Source organism: Harpia harpyja, chromosome 2, assembly GCF_026419915.1.
Source record: "Harpia harpyja isolate bHarHar1 chromosome 2, bHarHar1 primary haplotype, whole genome shotgun sequence".
Classification (NCBI taxonomy): Eukaryota; Metazoa; Chordata; class Aves; order Accipitriformes; family Accipitridae; genus Harpia; species Harpia harpyja.
The window spans coordinates 56,625,787-56,648,749 of NC_068941.1; the positions used below are offsets into that span (position 1 = coordinate 56,625,787).

The following is a 22,963-nucleotide window of genomic DNA, read 5'->3' on the forward strand; positions in this document are numbered from 1 at the left end:
CCAGTTAGGTTGGGCTCTGAACTTAGTTTCTTTTTTTTTTTTTTTTTAAAAGGCAAAGACACGCAAGAGGATTACTGGGCCCTAAATGTGTCCATATAATATATACTGTTTCCTTTATTTCAGAGATTGGCGAATCTTCAGAAATCACAATTAAATGATAATAAAGTCAAGAGTAAGCCACAAGACCGAAGCAAACAGTTAGGCCTTTCTACTTCCAACAACAGCTTAGCCAACACTCCCCAGGAGTATAGCAACGACCTGAAATCATTCCCATCCCGGAGCCCTTCACAAGGGGATGAAGATTCAGCCCTGATTTTGACACAGGACAACCTGAAAAGCTCTGATCCCGACCTCTCAGCTAACAGTGATCAGGAGTCTGGTGTGGAGGACTTAAGCTGTAGGTCCCCAAGTGGGGGTGGCTGCTTGCCTAGCGAAGACAGTGGCAAGGATTCAGATGAGGCTCTATTTCTGGCAGTCTGAAATACCTTCACAACAGCAAGGATCCAGACGAAGTTGAGTGTCACAGTCTGGAATCACAACTTTTCATCAGATGAAGAATGGGAGTGGTTTGTGGCCTAAAGAAATAATCCAAAGAACGGGAACTGTGCAATTGTGTAGGAAAAGATCTAAGCAGAACAAGCCATTATTAGTTTTAAGACATAATGCTAAAGAAAGGTAATATTTGCTGTTATATTTAGTTAAGCCAGTGTTGTATTTAACTTTATCAATGCTGTACATTATTCCTTACATTGTACATTTCCATAATTATTTATTGTACAAAATAATAGTTCTTCTCCAAAGACATGAAATTCCAAAGTACTCTCTTAGTCACAGGGACAAGGTTGAAGATTCATTAGTGTTAGCTTTACTGGTGAATCAGTCAAAACTTATTTTTGTAGAGCTCTTTTGCTTCAGACTTACTGTGTATATTCTTCACTTTTTTTTTCATGGGAGGTGTTAAATTTTGAATTCCAACAATTATTTTGCATATTCTCCTACTAGAATCCTTTACAGCAAAGTAAAGCTAACAAATAGACATGCTTGCTTAGGGGACAAATGAAGCTTTGATCCTGCAAAAATATCCTTTAGTAAGCAGCTGCTGCTGCTGCACGTGAATGCATCCCATTGTACTCAACTCTCAACCAGTACTTCAAGGAATGTAACAATACTTACACAGCCTTTGTGGTAAAGCATCCCTTTGTAATGAAAGGTACATTAGGCAGTATACTCTAGCCTCTATGTTTTGTTCTCCAGTTTGATTGTTTATACCTTACCCTTGTTCCAAACTGCCTACGTAAGATATAAAGGTAAAATCTTAGAGGTAATAAACCCCCAAATTCTCCAGCCTATTTTGATTCCTACTTGAAAATGTTTTATTTGAGTGGGAGTGAGGTACATATACAGTAGAGAGAATAGGAAATCCAAAACCACTTATAAAAATCACTTATGAAAGTATCACTCCAAATTCAGAATTAAAGGAATGTTATGTCCATAAAGGAACTGTTATAAAGAGTATTTCTTCTGAATTTTATTTCAAAAAAAACTAACCACAACCAAGGGTGGTTTTTTTTTATCCTCGCACAAAATTTCCCTTTAGTATTTGCCAACCTGAACAGAGCATGGCAATGCTAACTTAAGAAAAAGACTGATTCACCACAACAGAAAGTCTGATTGTCTGGTTTAAGAATTTTCATAGTTTTTAAGAGTAGGAGTAATAGCTTTCATAATCATAGGTACAGAAGTAAACCACTGAAAAATGTTTTAAATTTGGGATGTTTTGAAACTCACTAAAAAGGCTTCCATATCAGGAGATAATTCTTCCAAGTTTGGGGGTTTTGGGGGTTTTTTTTTGGTTTTTGTTAATTAAAGCAAGCAGTTTAGCTGCTCTTACCTGCTTGGAGACAATGTGGTACTGAACTCCAGTAAAGCAAAGCGGTAGTAATGTAAGTTTACTTTGACTGCATTTCATACTACTCCTTCAAATACAGACTTATGGGCAGAATTAAATTATATAAATATACCTCAATTTAGAAGCTTTAGATTTATTATTCAGTCTGCTTTTATGGAACAGCTTGTCATTCTGTTCTGTGAACTTACATTATTAAAAATGAGTAGGTAAACTTCAGTATTATTAATATCCTCTTAAGGAAGCTGCTGTCTTTGAACAAATAATTCAATTCCTAACAGCAAGATTTATCTTAATATTATACTGGAAAGGCCAGATCCTCAATTTGATAGATCACTGTAGCTCAACTGAAATAAATACAGCTATAATTTATACTCTGTTGAGAATCTAGCCTTCTGGTTTTTAATCTTTATGCATTTTTAACAAATGAAAGCCCTGTTTTTAATTGCACTTTTAAAAATGTTTCATATTTTGAACATAGTCTGTAAAATTTATGGTATTAAAGGAGATTTTCAATGGGTTTTCTCAAACTAAAGAAACATGCTGCAAAGTCAGCAATGAAACAAAACACACAAATATTCTGCCTAAAAAAGTGTTTGAAAATGGGCAATATTATTGCACATCTTTAAAATGTAAAATTGTGTATGATGGTACTGTGTCCTATTAGACATGTCTAGAAATAAACGCAGAACAGCAATATATGCAAATTCAAAGCACTGTCTTCATGTCGCTTATGCAACTCCTTGTAACTAGCTTTACAACTAAAATATTAAGATATTAACATTTTATATTAAGCCTTTACTTAGCAGCCCTCTGTGGTGTGTCCTTCCGTCCCTGGAATTTTGCATTAGCTACTACTGTTTTCATTGTAATGTATGTATTATTTGTGGCATTATTAGCCTGCTGAGAAACACTTTCAAATAAACACTTAGGTCATTTAGTGTTACATTATTTCACACCAGTGAATGAAATGAAGGTTTGCTTTCCCACTTTGTGTAATGTAGCTCTTCATTTACTCAAGAGTCACTTTGTCACTGAGATCAAGGGATTTTTGTATCTATCATCTTCCCTACTTCGACACTTGAATCCAGTAGTTTAAGCTGTGGAGGAATCTACAACTGATAACTAAGAAAACTGAGGCCCCTGCCAATTGAGTTAATTTTATGGGAGCATGTTACACCCCTGTATTTTTTTCACCCTATGAACTACACCTATTTCTTGTAGCCTTGTGGACATCTCCCCTCAGTTGCAAATCCTTGCAAATTTGGCATAAGCCCACTGTAATTTGAAATAGGACACAAACTGCTGGAAAGAAAGGATTAGAAGAGCATTATAGATTTGTGTGGTGTAATTTTAGCCTCACTAGGTTCAGGCTGTTCTTTAGTATGAAAATGTGCATCTAAAGGACACTGAAGGCAATGAGATCAAACAGCTCAAGTTTTCTCTATGAAAGATCACCATCTAAAGAACAGAAAGGAAACATATTCACTAGCTGCTTTTATTGGTAGCTCTACACAAGACAGACGAAGGTGGTAAACTGGTAATGGATTCTGAAAAGCTGAGAAATAAAATTAAAAAGTCAGAGGGTACAACTCAGATATCAGGATATCACTAAAAATGAGAGATAAAGAAAAAAATAAGTAAAAGGAGGGAGGCAGGGAAGGAAAGCTCTTTGTAAAATTACTAGTAAGGCAGGAAACTACATTCTTTGAAGTTAGGGGCAAGCCAGAGCACCAGTTTACAGAGGAAGAAAGATGTTTGATGACACAAACTAGTACCATTTAAAACCCAGCAACAAGGAGGTAGCCTTTGCAATGAAGATAAGCATTTTGTCACTGTTGACCAGCTAACTTGGTGCTTTTATGTGGACACTGCCCTGATCTGCACACAGAGTCCTCAAGTTTATCACAAACATTATAGTCAAGGCAATGGGCTGCTTCTGCGCGTAGGCTGAAGGTTGAGTGCAGCTTTTCGGTTGGCTGGTCACCCTTACACACTGTAGTGCAGAGACAGGTAAACACCACAGTGACTCAAAAATCCTCCAGGGACAGGTAAGTCACTGACGATTCATTTGGAAAGGGAGGAACATGTGGCGGGGCAAGTTAAAAGCAGGTCAACATATCACAGTACTAAGACTAGTGAAAAATCTGCAAAAGATCTAGGGCCAAGCGTACAACAAACCCCAAATTCAGAGAGGCCAGAAACATTGCCAGAGAGTGGGGTGATGAGAAGTAAAACAAACATTCACCTTTACTTATTTAAATTGCCAGTAGAGCACCTGGAGCCAGTAGATCAAATGATGTTAAATCTTAAAATATTAAGTTTAGTGGTCTTTTAATATAAATCATTCTGGAAAGAAGCTAATGAAACCTTATAGGTCCACCAGAATCATTGTGACTGAATTCAGGCAAGGATTCATTTTTAAGTCTGCTGGTTGCCAAGGTTATTCAGATTAATTTATTCTGTTTCCGAAGACTGAAGAACTTTATGCTAAAGTATTCCCTTATTATTGATACACAAGCTTTCTTTGTAGCTTATTACTACATATAAATTTGATCTCTACAGGTGTCTGACCCAAACAAGGCATTTACGAAAGCAGTAGCCGGAGATACAGTATGGGTTTTCAAAGCCCATTTTAGTGCAGGTGGCTCCAAGAACTACTGCTGTTGAAAGGGTTAAACAGGAAAAGCTCAAATCACTACACACAAAGATTAAAAGTCTGTCCTTGAGTAGCTTACTGCATGCGTTTCCAACACAATTCTGTATCCACCCAAAAAGTCCTGCAATGCCCAACTCTATCAGCAAGTTAGACAATTACAAGATACATTAAAAATCCCCAAGCCTTTATTTGTAGGTTTAACATACTACAGTATTTACTGTTCAGAATAATGTCCACAATAAGGCTGTGATAACTGACTTCACTTTGTTGTCAGAGTTTTAATTCAGTTTTACCTGAAGGTCTCTTAAATCTCTCTTTTAGAAAGACTTATCCTAGTCTTAGAAGGGAATAGTGAGAACTTGGACAGAAACAAGACTAAAAGATTTCTAGCTTCCACATTTGGTCAAAGTCCAAAGTGGCAAAGCTGCAGGAATATGTAGAGCAAACAACAGAACTATAGCAGATCATTAGATACTGCTTAGAACTAACTTTATTATAGTCTTGTGCTTGTAGTGGTGGCTAGCATAGCTGTACATACCTAATAATTCCCGTCTTTCAGATAGGTTAGCATGTCAAATACACTGTGAAATCTAGGAAAACTTTCTTCTATAAGCCCCAGCAGAATGTACCATTAACACCAACTGTATACAAGATCACCCTAAAATGAAACCTACTTGATTTCAGACTTAAATTTTTAAATTTCTCTGGTCTGCAATAGCATCAGTTACAATTGCTATATGTAGAGCTCTGTTCTGGATTTAAGTAATCACTTGACTTAGTGAGAACAAGAGGCCTAAACTCAGCTACAGAAAACATTCAGCAGTAAGATCAGGTATTAAAATTAGGAAAAATCCACACTCAATTAGCAGTTACAATACAGAATGTACCCTTTCCCTCACCCCAAACTACTGCAACACCAGAGACAAGCCACCTCCTTACTCTTGTACTTCTTACTCATTTATTTCACTTTTCCACTTGGCAGAACACCTCAGCATGAACATGACATAGTGCAAGGCTCTCCAGAAACAAGTCACTGTATGTAGCCTATTATTCCAGTTTGCTTCACTTGACACATTTCAAAAGATTTTAGAATACGCATCTAACAGCAGCTGCCATTCCCCTACACTTCACAGGAATTGTTTAAAGCTAGGTTTACACCTACGCGCCACGTTTTGGCAAAATAAGGTAAGGAATGCACTTAACAGTGAACTAGCATGCTAGAAGCCAAAAAACTAACTCTGAGAGTGTTATCGGTGTTCTACTAAGTCTTCTGGTAAATGTATGAAGATTACCTATAAGGAAAAATGTTTCCATTGGCAAACCCCGTGTAGGACTGAAAGAAAAGAAAAAAAACCCAAACCCCAAACCAGCAGCAGGTTGGCTTGTCCTTTAAAGGCCAGAAACAGACTGGCCATTCCTGCATGTGAAAGGATACCTGTAGCTAACCCAGTACACAACTGTTGAATACAGAGACTTCTTCTGTGCTTCTTTTCTAGAGGATGGGTTTGTGACTGCAGAAGGGGCTAAAAAATAGGGGAAAAAAATCCTAAGAATAGGAACAATGATATGAGAGAACAGAATGGGAGAAAAGGGAAGACCTTAAACTTTCATATCCCTGAAGAAGAAACACTGTACCAAGAACTTGCACTGAACAGTGACATTTTCTCCTAGACTTTCCTCCACTACCATCAGAAGGACTCCGTGGAGAAGTCCTGAATTTGTAAATTTGCTCACAAAAGTAACGTAAGAGGAAAAGCTGAAGTGTTGAGAACTTGTACTAGTTTGGGAAGCAAGTCCCCTGAAGGTGACCTGGCTAGAGAGTGCAGTCACAGTAGAGCACCATAATATACCACATAACATTCAACAGGAGGAGGGAGATGAGGACAGAAGTCTATCATTCCATGCCATTATAAAATGTGTAAAGAAGATACAAGCCCAACTCAGGAAAAGCACCAGATGTTTGCTCATCTGTTCCTTTCTCTGCTTACAAGGAAGACACAACAAAAAATCAGCCCTGTACAGAATTGTGTGTCTAGTCTTTAAGATTGCTAGCTAGCTACTCAGAAAAAGATCCAAAATGACTTGGACACTCAGCACAAAAATAGATGGGAGTTTGCCAAGAAGGTAACACCGATGACTTAAATCTAACTCTTCTCCAGAGCTGCAGAAATCACACTACTCGGAGACCCAAGTCCAGAACCACTTGGAAACCTATGTGATCTCATTTTTAATTAGGGCTTTAGTTAGCACATTAACAGAAGTGCTATGTCCATATACAAACAGTACTATGCACAGTCAATGAAAATGTTATTTGGAAGAAGATACTCTAAAATTATTGCTTAACCATGGCACTTACAACCTGTTTATATTTTCAGGCACCTAAGTATCTTCTTTGATTTGGACCATAGTTCTGTTTTCTTGGAAAATCTCATCTCAGAATTCAGACCAGCTTTACAAAGAAGAATCCTATCAAATACCAGGGTGAATAGTTTTCTCACCCTGAAAGGAGTAGCTCAAGACAGACAACCACAGTGCTGTAAAGTACGACAGGGCTGAAACTAAAGCCCCATGTGAAGATTCACTAGCCTGTGGAACAGACTTCTTGCACTTACTTGATTTTCATAACTCCAAATGTTCTCACTTTTCTGCAATTTAGAAGAAATACCTTATTGCATTTTGCTAGAATTTCGCAGTACAGAAAAGTACTCGTTTGGACTGGCATGCTTTAGTTTGAGACTTGAATCTGTGATGTTCTGTGACCCTATCTAGGTAACACAGAGGCAGTGTCTTGGCTAAGAGGTTTATCTCCAGACTGCTTCCTGACAAGAAAGAAGCAGGATTCCTGATACATTACTTAATCAGTGCTTTATCTTATTTATTTCTCAGAACTGTACAATTCCTTCTGTTCTTCTGGAACTTCACTGTCTCCATGAAAACCTAATGCACTGACAAGGTTAAAAAAAAGAATGTGTCTTTTTGTAAGAGCAAGAGAGAACATACATGTGTGTATTTAGGGGTTATATTTTTCTCCTATAGAACACTGCACTTGGTCCTATCCATTCTCACCAGATATACCCCCATCCTAAAAGAAGTCTGCTCACCAGAGGCAAGACTCAGTGATTAAAGGGCAGAATTAAGTCTCACTTCCAAATTCCGTCACCGGCCTTAACATAACACACTATGCAGCTCCAGCCAAATTAGTTTCTTTGTTCCTTAAAATTAGGAAAAAATAACTGCTACTTCACAATGAACTTCAGAACTAGTTTTTGTAAAGTGCTTTTGAGTTCCTCACATGATGAACATATTCATATTGCATAAAACAGAAACTGGGAGGTGACCTGATTATTTTTCCTTTAACTAAAAACAAGTATGAAAATGAAATTATTAGATGAAAAATGTGTTTAATTATAGTGGTAGGTACCAAGCCACTCCTGAAATCAAGTGCATCAGTGCTACTGAGCAACAGAGCAAATCTACACAGCGACCATTTATTCTATTTTGATTCCATTATAATTTGTTCCAACACATCCTTTGCTTAATCCAAATATACTTACCCAGAACACAATACAGGCTATACTTAGTTTTGTATTATTACTTAAAAGTAAAAAACTTGTTCTTAAACATTTTGGCATCAAGAAAGGACAGCTTGTGAATCCACTGGCAATCTCAAATTATGAACTTCTTCAGTTTCCAAAGTTCTATCACCACTTATCTCAAACTCTTCCACAGATCAAGCCAAATCTATGTTTAAAGTTCAAAATACAAAATATATGAATTATGTTTTTATAAAAATGTAAAAAGCTAGTCAAAATTACATGTTTAGGTATTTAATCTCTGAAGAATGGAGTATAGCAGCAGGAACTCAAATATCATAAGAACTATCAACAATAAATACAAGAAATTAGTGCAAAGATTGCAATAGAAGGATTCTTGACTACAGTGAGAATATAAAGAGACATTCTAATTTGTACAAAAACCATCCCAACTCTGTATACAATCTCTTCTATAAATACAACCATATAAGATGAAATGCTTATTTGCAAATAATAGTTATTAAAAAGTGTGCTTTATTGGGTTTTTCACTCTTTCTCTCGGCAGGTGTAGTTTGCAGGAAGTCTGTAAAGACAAATTTCCATAATTAGATATTTTAACTCTTCCAGAAGTTATGTTTCAAACACAACTAATAACAGATGCAGTACATACTTGATTTCCACAGAAAGCATTACTAGAACACTAAGCATTGTAACAAATCCATTTGCAGTTAGCAATTTCTAAGTGTGTGATGAGGTAAACTGGGGGAAAAAAAAAGAAAAAAAAAAAAAGAGTTCACTACAAACATTAAAACAGCAGTTTACCTATAGCGGAATATGAAATTGGCTGTGCATTGCTATTGCCTGTTGAAGTTTTTCCTCTTTGGCTCGTCTACAGTGGCAGAGCTACAAAACAAGACATAGGAAGAGTGAATTCTGAAAGAAATTTTTTATAATGCATACTACAGTTTCTCTTTAATGATTTAGCTACTTTGTAGGCTCTTTAAAAAAGGAAAGCCCTGTGAACCACCTCCCTTCCAAGCTTCAGGCTGCACAACTGCCTATATTGATAACATTATTCCATCCACAATTGCTTACAAGAGAAAAGAATTGTCTCCTATGTTATGAAATGCATTTATTAGGCATCTTTAAAGAAAGGTATACTACCTGGTAAGTTGCTCCTGTCACAGCATGAGCAAGAACAGTGGTTTTTGAACCTCAGTTACTTATTTGGTGATAGCCATCAACAGAATAATTAGTTTAAGAAGTTTAATAAATTAAACATTAAGGTTGCTTAATATAACATGTCATTCTACGTTGACTTACCAAATTTAAGATTGTCCATGTGGCTATCTTCCCTATATCTATACAGCATATAGAAGAAAGTGGCACAAAAATATCCACAACACCACATGACTAGGGTCTAATGCAGGTGACTTTTACACTCTCACCTTAAAAATATGTGCCTTCAGAATGCAGATTATATTCTAAATAGACTGAAGCCACTTAGGGATATATTTTGCTTCTGTTGGAGCTTCCTAAGCATTGTTCTGTATCACAGGACTGCTCAAACTCTAAGTCTTAAATTTATTCACTATGTGTTGTATATGTCTCAGATTAAAACGATTTTTATATTACATACCGTTCTCTTTTCCATGAAACTACTAAGAAAGTCATCTATTTCTGTTTTGCCTTCCAAGAAGTCTTCTGCAATAGTGTCAGATTCCTCTTCAGCTTCATGCGCAGCTACTTTAAGTCTGGCTTGCAGAGCACTTGGACTGCAACTCTAAGAAAAAGAAACTCCTATGTAATGTTAAACTGTCCATCAAAACCTACATTTCCAAGAAAGATAAATGACTATATAAATGTGGAATATGTGAATAGAGCATTATTATTACATAAAAGCCTAAGTGACCAGATGAAGCTTCATCTCCAAGAAACAGCACAGCTTGTTAAACCAGAAAGGATTCTATGTGAGAAAAGCATTGCCAGTACAGGTCTTGATTCACAACCATTCTCGCAAATGTATAAAGCTTTTGAACTTTCACTCTACACTGTAGAAAGCATCCAATTTGGAAATCTGACAGGTTCTTGAGTGCATGATTTCCGAGTAGAACTAGCATTCCAAGTGTCTTCAATAAATCGGGTCTACTTTTGAAACTCAGTAGTGAGCCTGGGAAGTATAAAAAGGTAAAAAAAGCACTTACTGTTCAGCTTTTAAATACCCCTGAAATGACTGTGGAGAGGAAGACAGGAAAGGAAAAAGCACCTACTCAAGAAGTAGATGGGCTGCTAATCTAAACCGGTATCCTCATTCTTCTGTTCTTATAAACTTCAAACCTTATTTCTGTTTATTGCATATAATTTCATTATTTTTCCTCTAATATGTTTGGGCAGTTAATCAGAACACGATTCGCATCTTCAGTAGGAGTCTGTACAGAGCCAGAACTGCAAAATTAAGATATTTATAGATTTTAGATGCTCGGACTACCCTTCATCTACCCCATGAAAAATATTTTACTTATGTACTGTAAAAATGTGATGTAATCATAAATTTCCTGTTAAATTAATTTTGTGAAAAATAAGGAGAGTTTGCTCTAATAAAAGATGACTAAAATTCACCCACAGTACTGGACTTGTCTAGAACTTTGAAGGAGAGATAACAGGAGATACCCAGTAGTGCACAGTGAACATCAATACATGAAGATACAGCATATGTGGAAAACAGCACAAAAATCCAGCTGCAACTCCCCAACTCTCAGCCTCCTAACCATTATTAAATCGAATCAGCAAATCTAACTTAGAAAAAAGAAAAGGTAATATAGCAGTAGGGTATTATGTCCTGTTCTTAAGTGGCTTCTTACAGAAATATAAAATTTCTCAATGCCAACTACCTCCGCCCACTTTAAAGCCAACTTACATGACACAGAAAGGAAGCATTAGGAGTCAGTCTATTCTGCTTTTCAAGTAAGGAAACATTTAATTCATTTAGATCACCTATGAAAAAAATCAGTTTGCTGTCACGTAACTTTTGCTTGTTATTTTGTACTTTGTTACTTTTTGGGCATTTTGAAATTCAGGTACTATGCATGCTATTCTAATGGACTGTTGTATTCTCAGGTGACAAGTCTTGCAAATAATGAAGATTTCAGTACAGAAATTGGCTTATGAGCCAATCTTCTAATGCATAATCTTCTAATCCAATGAGCCATCTTCTAATGCATATCCTGGTAATTAGACTAAAAAATTACTCTCCTTCCACAAACTGCTTTCTGAAGTAATGACTTTACCCTATTGGCACTTTAAAATGCGCAGTTTGACAGCACATATAACATGTTGCCCAAAAGAAGTATACCCAGTGAATCACAGAATTTAAGCTCCTAAAGCAATGGTTTTAATCATTTTCATCTGGTTTTACAAGCTTATTATGTTAAATGGGTATCATTAATTAAACAAGCCTTCTTTAAAAATCATTCTGTTCTTAAAACTGGTTTGACCCAGGATTGTGCTTAAGAACAGCTCTAAATGCTCATCATGCTCCTTTCTTCCAACTTTGCTTCTATTGTAGTGTTAAAAAAAAAAAAACCAACCCAAAAAAACAGTAGTGCAATCGTAACGCTGGTTTGCTTTCAAACTGTTTGTTACTTCATCTCATTTTATTTCACACTTGATGTGAATCTATTTCATATAAAATTAGAGTTTAACCAGAAGAATATTCTTTATGGGTAAAGATACAAATCAAAACTTCAGTTTTATTGAAGTATTCTTAAAGGATAACATGACATAGAGATTATACCTCACTAAGTTCATGCTGTCTTTGCATCTTTTTTTCAAAGGCTGCTTTCATCTGTGTGAGCTGCTCATACTGGAAGGAAGAAGAAAAAGAACCCGATAAAAACAGAAAACCCGATAAAAGCAGAATATTACAACTACTATTTCTGAAAAAGGTTTTATTGTTCACTTACTTTATCCAATACCGTCTGTCTTTTTGCCTCGAGACTAGGCTCCAGCAACAAGTTTTTTTCTGTAAAACAAAGTCACTATTACTACTTTTTTTAAAGGATTCAGTTCGCAGAACACAGCCACAGATGCTAATGTTTTGACATCTTACTTGCCAGCTCTTCAATGCTTTTCACTAACTCATCTCTATCAGTAAGGACTTGCTTCAGCTGTGGCAGAGTCACAAACTGTTCCAGTAACACTTCCTCTTGCTCGTTCATACTGGTCAGCTGCGATATACTATATTCAAAGAGAAAGAAAGCAGATTTAAAGCTAACAGCAAACATTATGTGTAGAGTTACTCATTTCTGCCAGAAGTCAAAAGTTTGAGGCATTTATTGGGACTTTAAAGATACATGACACTTGACCACAACTTATTTTTTCCCTTTCTCCTGGATTGTGGGCTCTACTATCTGCAGCAGTGAGCTTAAAAAGCAGTGAGTTAAAAAATACCTCTCATTTCAAGCCTTACTTCCTATAAAGTGTTTTTTAATGCTACTGTAGTGGGTTGACCTTGGCCAGCTACCAGATTCCCCCCAGCTCCTCTCTCAGTCCCTCTCCTCAGCAGAATATGGGGGAAAAGCTTGTGGGTCGAGATAAAGACACTTACCAATTACGATCACAGGCAAAAAACACACTCAATTTGGGTAAAATTAATTTATTGCCAATTATAGTAAGAGTTGGATGGTGAGACAGACAAAAACTAAAACACCTCACCCCCTCTCTCCCCAAGCTCAACTTCACTCCTTCATTCCCAACTCCTCTACCTCCCCCTGCCCCAAGCAGCTCCAGTGTGCGGTTCTGCATGTATTGTAGTGTGGGTATCTGCTCCAGCATTAGTCATCTCCACAGGCTACAGGGAAGTACCTGTTCTACTGTGGTCTCTTCCAAAACTTCCACGGGCTGCGGATGAATATCTGCTCTGGCACTCGTAGCACCTCCCCCCACTTCTTCTCTGACCTTGGTGTTCGCAGGATTCTCACACTTTTCCACCCCTCCCATCAACCCTCACTGCTTCTGCAGCATTTGCTCTTTTTAAAATGTGTTTTCATAGAGGCACCACCTGCTTCACTGAGTGACTCAGCTGTCCTGTAGTGGGTTTGCTGCCAAGCTGGCTGTGCCTGGCATGGGGGCAGCGCCGGCCCCTTCTCACAAAGGCCACCCATGCAGCCCCCCAGCTACCAAAACCTTGCCACTTACACACAATAGAGCTACTCAGAACAGCGGCAATACCATTTGTGATTTAACCCGACTACCACCAGAAGAATCATGGAATTTTAATCTAGTCTTTTTGGAAGGACCAAACTTGATTAGAATGTTTTGTTTAAACAAACAAATCACAATTTCTGCTACATAATAAGGATGCTGCTAGAACTTATAGCTGATTTAGCTAAATCAAACAGGCTCTTAGAAAGGTGTCAAGGGAAACACCCCTCCCCCCCCGAAGTCCTTCTTGCCAAAGGACTTTTCCTTTCTGAAAGGACAGAGTTTTCAATCACTAAACTATGACACCACCATAAAGAGGTGAGATCAGAAAGAAACCAATCTCCTAAAACCTTTGCAGAATTAATAGCTAATTTGTAATCTATTCAATCCCAACTGATCTAGGAGGCTGTCTCATTAGATCTGAGCAAATTGCGAAGAACAATAACTAATACTTTTTTTTTAATTGTGACAATATATGATTTTGATGAAAATATTTATGTAATATGTGTACATATTTACATGTGGAAGCACTGGGACAGCTAGTACATTTACCACCTGGATTTATCTAACCCAACCCCCCTACACATGCTGAACTGCTCACAATGTAGTCTATTGTTTACCCTGCGCTACAGTCCTTTCAAATCTAAGAGAACGTAATTCGTGAACCAGTCTCAAGTCCACTTCCCTGTCCCCTTTCCTCCTTCAAAAGTTACACTTATTATATCAGTAGAAATTAAGTCCCTGGCAAAGCCCCAGAAGACAGCAGAACACTAGTAGTTAGGAAAAGTAAAAATAAATAAAAGTTCTTTTTCCTGCTGTTGAATCCTAAAGTATTGTTCCTGCTGAGAAAACCCTAAAGAAGCAGCACATCTGAATACAAGGCTGGCTTACTTTCTGACTGTACAATTTTGGTAAGTGGTAGTTCTCCTATTTATAATTTCTACAAAGACCTTTCAGTGATATATACAGACTTTTGACAAAAATCAGATACAGACCAGCAGTAATTGCCTTTTAATGACTATGGAAAGTTTTGCTACCTTCTGAAAATTTACCTGAGTTCTGAGAGTTCTGGAAAAGTATCAGGAACATCAGGCATCTTGTAAGTAAATCCATTCTGGCCAACCTAAACAGAAGTTTGGAAATGCTTAGCAGATTTTTTGAAGAGCAATTTCTTGATATTTAATCTGATTAATCCAAAACTGGAGATGAGTATTTGCCAGCAACAAGAAAAGTAGGAAAAGCAGTAAGAAGCAGTAGCACTAGTCTCCAAACAGAAGATGTCTCAACTCAGCCATGGCAACAAAATACTTGGGGATGTTTGGGGTGGCATGTCATAAAACAAGAGTCAATTTTGGAGGAAAATAATTCTGTCTTGCCATGTCCTCCATTTGACAACAGTTGGATGACCCAGGAAACACACAGGAAGAGTATGACTCAGGGAAGTGAGAGCAGAGAAAGAGATTGACATTTGATCTTTTTCATGTGGTTTTTAAAGCTATACCTCTCAGGAAAAAAGTCTTTGACAAGGAAAAAAAAAGTCTGTCTTCATAGAATGTAGAAATTTTGAATTCTACAAAGCTAGAAAAGTGTCTTCCAAAGTTAAGAAAGCTTTTGTTTCTAAAGACAAGATTTGATTAAAGACTAAACATTTAGATATAAAGTTTTTGGAGGACATTAAAAAAAAAAAAAAATCCTTCCAGAGTGCATCAGTGAGAGGGAGTTTGTGAGTACACACATACAAGATCTGCGAAGAGAAGCTATTTTAAGCATGAAAACAAGAAGTAAATACTCTACACATAAAGGCTTGAGACTGCATGTCGTTCTCACCTGATAGGTTCTGGGCAGGAAATCCCGTATAGAGAAAAGGATCTCATTTTCTATGGCTGGAGAAACAGTCACAGCTGCACTATGGGGGAGTGCAGCTCCAAAAAATGTGTATTCAAAGATATTTAGCATAACACTAGTTTCTCTGAAACCCAGAAAGACAAACTTGTTGCTCTGACTTCAAGTTTGTTCTAAAAAACTTTTCATCAAAGCCAGAATGACAGTTTCATTTTCCTAGCTCCAGCAAAACAACGAAGTGCAGTCACTCAGACTATTCCCTTGAGTTTTGCGGCAATGCCCAGTGTGCCCTTGAGGGAACTGATACCCAGTGTCTGATAGCTTAAGCAGCAAAACTCAGTGCACAGACCTGAAGCACTGCTTCTGCTGTCGGAACAGGTAGTGGCAGATCAGCAATAAAGCCGTAAGAGGGAGCAGCAGGCTTGTCTGTAGTGTAGCTTGAAGAAACTGATTCAGCAACAGGCACGGCTGCCATTGTTCTATTTGTTTCTTGAGGTGGGTATGGAGGAAGAAATGGAAACCCCTGAGGAACATAAGGAGGCATTCCAGCTGGTTTGTTGAAAAGGCTAAAAACAAACAAACAAAAAAACAAAACCATGAGCAACCAACTGCTTACAGCACATTTCTTATCATTTGAATTATAATTACTAGACCACATACAAGACATAAGATTGAATTTTTAAATGACCATAAACTTTGCATTTTCTGTTCTCAGTTACTTCCAACATAGTAAGTCTACTTTATGTCTTATACTGCAACATAATATACAACTCCATTAAATTATATTCTTGTAGAGCAGCCAAATACACACTTACACTCTTAATTATAAGAAAACTACTTCTCAAAAATTTATGAGTGTAAATTTAAATTGTTTCCATTGAGAAGTCCTGATAAATGCATGTCGTACGTTAGACCTTATTTACAGTATAGCATTTAACAGCTTGAGCAACACACCCATTATTACTTCTAAATAACATGATTTTTTTAAAAATTCACAACTGCAGCTGCGTCTAAACTCAGTATCATTGTCAGCCACGAGAACCATACTTGTACTGATAAAGCTGTAATGTCTCAGACCACTTCTGCATATTTAATACAATTATTTAAATTGCACAATTTCTGCTGCACAGCTGTGCAACAGAAGCTGCCTGTAAGCCTGGAAGATTATGAACAGAATATGAAGAAACACAACTGCTCAGATCATGATCTACAGCAAATTGAAGATTTCATCTGATAATGTAAACATTTATTCTTTTTCAAGAAAACAGAAGCACATCAAGTTACATCAGCATGTTGATACAGTAACTCCAATGAAATCTAGTGTTTCTTCTCAATACAATCATGCCATTAAGTTTGCACATGAAATTGTGCAAGGACAGGGAATCTATGCCTCCCAATACATCCACTACATTATTCCCGTTCCTGCCCTCCTAATATTTGGTTTCATCTTTTTTTAAAAAATGTAAGTTAATATACATGGTTCCATTCACCATGTTTATAGATACTTACTATGGAAATGATGTTGAGCTAGAAGCCAGAACTGGAGGATTCTTCCAAAACTCGTCCAGTAAACTTTGAATAATTTTTCCAAGATCCGAGTGCATTGTAAACTGGTAATACCAAAAAACCAAAACCCAATGCAGAAGAAAAATTACGCTTGGATTCCAACAGTTCCAAAATGTGCTGAACTTGACTGTTTATTATACCCCCACGGCAGTGCCAGGAGCCATTTCAGAGACATATCAGCTAATGTAAACTGTGTATATGTAAGCTCCAAATAAAGTGATGAAGCCACCCAGAACCGAATAGAAACTAAAAGTCTTTTGTATATTCCTTTATCAATCGAGAATTAATCAAGTCCAACATTTCTGATGAACAACCAAAAAAACCCACCTTAGTTACCAAGTTACATTTGGGAAAACAGAGAAAGAGGAAATCAAGATTTGAGACAAAAAGCATTAATTGCATTCTGAAAAAGTCATAACCTCCCTCCCATCCCACCAAAAAATACCACATCCTTGTTGGCAGAGAAAAGGGGGAAAAAAAAAAAAAAAAGGACAACAACAAAAAAAGAACAGCATATTAAAATCCTAAATATTAGGGCTAAGACCTTGACATCTTTCTATTAGGATTAGGGTAGAAAGACCTACGTTGCAAAAGAGTCTTAAAGCATCCTTCTCCCTTATTTGGAATACACAGTAGAGAAACAAGAACTGTGCTATTGGGTACTAACAAGAGAAGTAATAGGAATTTTCTAAGCCATCATAACTTAAAATAATTTTAGATATATGCAATACTCAATTCAGTAATGGTAGCATTAAAAGAATAAATAGTAGTATACTGAACACTACTGAATTTTTGTTTTCAGACCTGTCAAAATACAGTTTGAGAGGGACTAGGATCTGTACTAGTCTTTTTTACCAGAAGTATTAGCAATAATCTAGTGTGACATGTATTAAAATTGCTATTAACAGTAGATATATGTGAAGCCACAAAATATACATACATTACTTATTAATGGGCCGGTCACATATACTCCCTGCTTGTCCATTAAATGATGTCTCACAGGTGGGAAAACACTGATGACTGGTTTTTCCTGAGGAAACTGAGGTGGAAGCAAGCTGCAAATACAAGAATAATCATTACTATAGCTACCACTCATGATAAAGTTTGCATAAGAAGGCTCCTCATCCAAAGAAAAAATACTATTAATTACATAAACTTACTTTTCTACGAGAAGAGTTATGGAGAAATACAGAATGAATGAAGCACACAAAAGGATTATTCAGTTACAAAATTGGAAGTCAGACAGACTAGAATATTAGACTTCACGGAACTGAAGGGAGCATTTAGTGGGCAAAATTGTAGTGTAACAATGAAGCAATTATGTCCAAGGACAAAGAAAAAGCTGTAGCATAACGAGAGTATCTTCTAATAGAAGTGTTATTACTACAAAGATAATGCAGTGTAACCTGCAAGAGTATCAGGCAAGTTTATCAGGCTAAAGTAATAAAAAACGTGTGAATAGAATACCATCAATATTTGCCAGAGCAAAAGCACCCCCCAAAGTAAATTCACAGGAAATGTTACAATAAATCACTTAAGCTATTATCCAGAAGCTTCACTGGGGTAAGAGTTACAAGTTACAGCAGATTAGTAAATTACTAATTAAGTTTATTTTCAGTTGTAGGGGATTCAAAGTCATCAGAAACCCTCAAGTGTTTTCTCCTACTTACCTTCAACTAAAAACGTGGAGATATCTTAGGAGCTGAGCACAGCAAAATATAGTTTTGCTTTCAGCTGAGCATCTGTATCTTCTACAGAACTAGTTTCACTCATGGCACTAAAACTACTAATGCAAATCCAGGTTATAGTTCCTGAAATTAGTTATGAGACGGGAGCCATTTATGTTCTATTACTACTTTTTTTTGAGAAAAAAAATTTAATTTTCAAGATGTGCATAGAGGTATCTCACTCTACTTACATGTTAATATTAATTGTCAAGTTGTTTACAGTGAATGGCAGCCGATATTCCACATCTTTCTGAATTTCTGCAATGCTGTCAAAGAAGAAATTGTTAGCATCCAATTCATGGTCAATATAACAGCCTGAAGTCTAAAAAAAAGGCATGACCTCAGACCTTTCTATTTAGTTTAGTTCTGAAATGTCTTGTAAGAATAAAATTGAAAATGCTGGAATAAGTTAATATGCTTCAGAATGCTACATTGAATATTAAGATTAAAGCAAAAAATAGAAGATTCAGCTTTTAAAACTCATACATGATCACAAGCAATGGAAATACAGTAGGAGAAATTGTGCTACTCACTGATCTGACAACAATCTCAGCTTATTTTTCTCCACTTACTGGCTTAATTTAAGATATCACATCAGTGATTTTTTTTATATATATACTGAATTTTATCTGATAAAACATTTACTTTGCCAAGGCATCACACTTGGTTCACAACTAAGTATCACTCTGCAACACTGCCTACAGATCAATATTTAGAACATAGATTACACTAGACCTTCTTCCTTGATAGATTAGCTTACTATTTAATAGTAGTTTTTTCCACAAGTAGCAAGTTCTATGCACTTGCACAGATATTTTCAAGAATTATCTGGAGAAGAGCTACTTGCAAGAATATAAAGCTCTGTAGTCCAGTGACACTCAAGACACAGACCCCCTGAAAGCACCGGCTGAAGAAACATGCATCTTATGAAATCTGGTAAGACCAAATCCAAATTTGCTTCTCCTCTAACAGATAAGTTACTGAGAAAAATCTTTAGAACAGCTGCATTAATAGGAAGTTGATTTCAATACTCAAAGCACTCTACAATTTGAATGTACTGCAAGGCTGTCTTGAAAGATGGCATCCCAAAGAATGTGGAAGAGGAGGAGGAGTAGAAGACTTAGCTCAGAAGCAGAATTTCTGGATAATACGAACATGCATAAGCTGGGACTCGGAGAGAAAGGAGGGCAGAAAAATAGCTTCATCTTATGCCTCAATCAAAACAAACTTAAAAAGCAGACTGATTCTTCTTCCATGTATTTTTGCTGCCTGCACCTGGTTAATAATACTCTTCTCCCTCATCTCTCTAAGGTTCCCTTATAAAGGGAGAGAACATGGCTCCAAGTGGGAATAATGGCAGCTGCGTGTTCCCAGAAAGCCTCTTTGCACCCAACTTCAGAAATGCCCCTCCATCCACTGCCAGGTACACTCCGTACAATTACTTCCTCAGAAAACCCCAAACACATTACCTGCAAATGTACGTTAAGTGTACTGCTAGGAGTGTTTCATATCCCTCCAAAACATTATTTGCACACAGAATTTAAAACGCCAGTTTTCAGAGCTTCGGGAATAAATGGAGTAAGACACAAACCTAGCTATGCACCTTGCTTTCCACAGCCCAGCTTTATTCCTCTCACAGACAACTCAGTATCTGCTCTTTCCCTGTGAAATCACATGCTGTTTGAAGAAACTATCAGGTATCTTCAGCACAGGAGAATTCAAATCAGAGTTTAGGCCTCTACTGTGATACACCACACACCAAAATCACCACCTCCTCATTCTTAACTGCAGGATTCTCCCTGGAATCTGTCACACACATTCCTGCCCTGTAATCATGTCACGCATTTTAATAGCCTGCTACAAAATCCTTTTGAGAAGGGTATATAATTATGGTCCACTCATGTGCACAACCTATAGGAACTGGGGAGGAAGAGGAGAACAGGGAGAGAGAAACAAGAAATCCAGAATCTCATTGAGCTGTTCAAACTGTTACAAACTCCTTTAAGCAAAACCTTGAACTGATAAACTTGGCTGTCCCTTCCCCAAGTGGGAATGGGTACACTGGAAAAATGACACATTCTTAACTTGGGCTAGAACAACAGCAAATGTAAGAAAACTGTTTTTTAAACACAAAAACTTGATTTCAAGCTCCTAAACTGTGAGGGATCCTGAAAAGGAAGAGTAGCTACTTTAATGAAATTAAGATCACATATACCTGGGCTTTTATGGCCTAAGACAACACAAACCAAACTTACCTAACTTAGGTAACTACACCACGCCAAGAATTTTATTTTGAGCATTTCAGTGAGAAGCAGCTGGGATACACATAAATGAACGCCAAAATATACTTATCAGACAAAACAAACACTAGAATGACATTTATTTAATCATTGCTTAGGAAACAATGCTGTTGCAATGCTTAGTGCATATTCTTATCCTATAGATCTGTGCTGCTATGGAGTCCATAAGCAAGCACATCAGTCCCACCCAAAAACACCTTGCACTTCTGAAAACTTGCACAAGTACACACACCTACAAGCACTGAACCTGAGGCACTGTTACTCAGATTTATTCAGTAATAAATATCTCTTAGGAAAACCGTACACTTTGCCAGAATTTACTCCTTCCTTGCCTAATTTTGTTTTTTTTTTTTTTTCACACCTATCATCAAGAGAGGTCAGGTAGTCTAGTTTACGTGGCTGTAAAGTTACATTTGAGCAGCTGCCATCTCCCTACCCCTCATCTCCATTCCTGGCTGCAGGGTCCATTCCCTCTCTGCCTATGCTTGAACTGGTGCCTGCACAAACAGGTAGTAAACCAGTCCAGCAAGCTGACTTTGAGAAAAATTGATCACCTGTTTTGAGGACTTAACTTGGGGTGAGAGCTCATCTCCCTGGTAGAGGAAAAAAGGGTAGAAATAAAAGGCTAAGTAAGGCCAGTCCAACAAAACCTTCCACTTAGGTAAGCTGCTGCGTACCCACAGACACAGCTCCTTAGAAAAGTGAACTGCCTTTCAAAAATATTTGCGAAATTGGCTTTGAACAGGTTTAAGTTTAAGCAAGCAACAATACTTAGCAATACTGTCATGTTTCCTGTGTGGCAATTCAAAATATTAGGATAGTGATCTGCAATTATTAAACTTGGAAATACAGTAAGTATCTCTTCCGCTCCTAGTCTCAGCCTGACATAACAGAAAACATTCTCCTTCCTTCTTCTGGATTGTTTTGGAGGCATCTACTGTTTGACTTCAACAGACATCCTAGGAAGCATGATGAATGCTTACGTGTTCACTGAAATTATAACTTGAAATACATGAAGTGTGCATCTCCTTTTAGAAGATGAACACTTTTAAAAGACTAAAATGTAGGCAAAACTCATCAGCATAGTGACAAGCTGAAGTGTCTCAGGGTAAAGGAAGGTGTTCTGCTGTAAAAAGTGTGGCTGTTGAACAGGGAAAAAACACCTGCCTCTGCCGAGCATCTAAATAAAACAAGTTACTAAGGAACAGTCAGTTATTAGCAAGTTAGCACTGTACATCAGAAAAATAGTTTGTAGATGAGTAGGCCTGCTATGCCACTGCTGATGCGAGCACTGCGACGCATAGCTCCTTTATACTGTATGTTTTATCCTGAACTTTTAAAGAACTACCTACGCCCCTACAACCAGTTTCCAGAAAGAGGGCTGTATTTCAACTCAGGCAATCCGTACCTCTTTGCAGACTTAAAAAAACCCCATTAAATAATTTAGCTGTCTTTCCGGTCAAGCGGCCGGGGTTAAGTGGGCACCACGATCTGCGCCCCATCCCCCGGCCGAGCCACACCGACAAACCCCCCCAGCCAGCGGGGACAGCAAATCATGCTTTCGGTTTCCCACTGCTTTCCGTTTCCCGGGTTTCTCCCCGACGTGGGCCCGCGGCACGCCGCCCCCCGGCCGCCCCGCTCCCGCCCCCGAAACACCGCGGGGTTTGCCCGGCCCGGGCTACGGCGGCGGCGGCGGCTCGGCTTCCTGTTTACCCGCCCCGCCGGCGGCGCGCACGGCCGAGGGCCGGCGGGACCCAGCCGGGCCTCACCGGGAGGGGACGGGGCGAAATCACGTCCCTGGGTGTGCGTGAGGCGGGCGGGGACGCGACACCCTCCCGAAGCACGGTCTCACGCGGGCCCCAAGCGGCGCCGGGTCGGGCGACACAGGCCGCCGCCGCCGCCGCCCCCCCCCCTCCCCCGCCCGGCCGGCCGCGGCCACTCACGAGGCGTGGGCGCCGCGCAGGGACTCGATCTGCCGCTGCTTCTGCTGCTGGAGGCTGGTGAGGGCGGGCAGCGGCGCGGCGGGCGAGGAGGACCCGCCGCCCTTGGCGAGGGGGAACAGCCAGTTCATCCTCCCCGCGGCAGCCCCCGGGCGGGCGCGGCGGCACCGGCGGCACCGCAGCCCGGCCTCCCTGCCTCGCGCATGCGCGCGGCGGCGGCGGCACCGCCGCCCCGGAGCCCACCGGCGGCGCCACGCCCTCCGCGGCGGCACACACACTGCGTCACCG

The 22,963-nt window shown here is 38.6% G+C and overlaps 2 protein-coding genes across 5 annotated transcripts in view; one reads left to right on the forward strand and one right to left on the reverse strand.

The window, feature by feature from the left end:
* The window catches only part of MTMR7 (myotubularin related protein 7), a 50,358-nt gene extending 49,878 nt beyond the window's left edge, over nt 1-480 (forward strand). For both annotated transcript variants that reach the window (XM_052779958.1, XM_052779959.1), the window contains one exon: nt 124-480. In XM_052779958.1, coding sequence (XP_052635918.1) covers nt 124-480 — 357 coding nt within the window. The remainder of the gene's footprint in view (nt 1-123) is intronic.
* On the reverse strand, nt 97-22,918 carry VPS37A (VPS37A subunit of ESCRT-I). Of its 3 annotated transcripts, none has more exons than XM_052779961.1 (12): nt 22,679-22,917; nt 18,627-18,701; nt 17,649-17,763; nt 16,652-16,752; nt 15,492-15,708; nt 14,353-14,423; nt 12,207-12,334; nt 12,061-12,119; nt 11,892-11,960; nt 9,738-9,881; nt 8,921-9,001; nt 97-575 (listed from the first exon to the last, which is right to left on the reverse strand). In XM_052779961.1, exons 1-11 carry the CDS (start codon nt 22,804-22,806, stop codon nt 8,921-8,923), a joined length of 1,188 nt encoding a protein of 395 aa, XP_052635921.1. In that variant the 5' UTR covers nt 22,807-22,917; the 3' UTR covers nt 97-575. The 3 variants fall into 3 exon arrangements, with proteins under 3 accessions (XP_052635921.1, XP_052635920.1, XP_052635922.1); XM_052779960.1 differs by lacking the exon at nt 97-575 and adding an exon at nt 8,027-8,681; XM_052779962.1 differs by lacking the exons at nt 97-575; nt 11,892-11,960 and adding an exon at nt 8,027-8,681 and having other exon boundaries at nt 22,679-22,918.
* Between the last annotated feature and the right edge of the window lie 45 nt (nt 22,919-22,963).

Coding starts and splice junctions, on each gene's coding strand:
- VPS37A (XM_052779961.1), bottom strand. CDS start 22,806: ATGAACTGGCTGTTCCCCCTCGCCAAGGGCGGCGGGTCCTCCTCGCCC. Junction 16,753..17,648: donor CCGGCCCATTAATAAGTAAT/GTATGTATATTT, acceptor TGGTATTACCAG/TTTACAATGCACTCGGATCT. Junction 14,424..15,491: donor CAGCAGAAGCAGTGCTTCAG/GTCTGTGCACTG, acceptor ACTTCTGTTTAG/GTTGGCCAGAATGGATTTAC.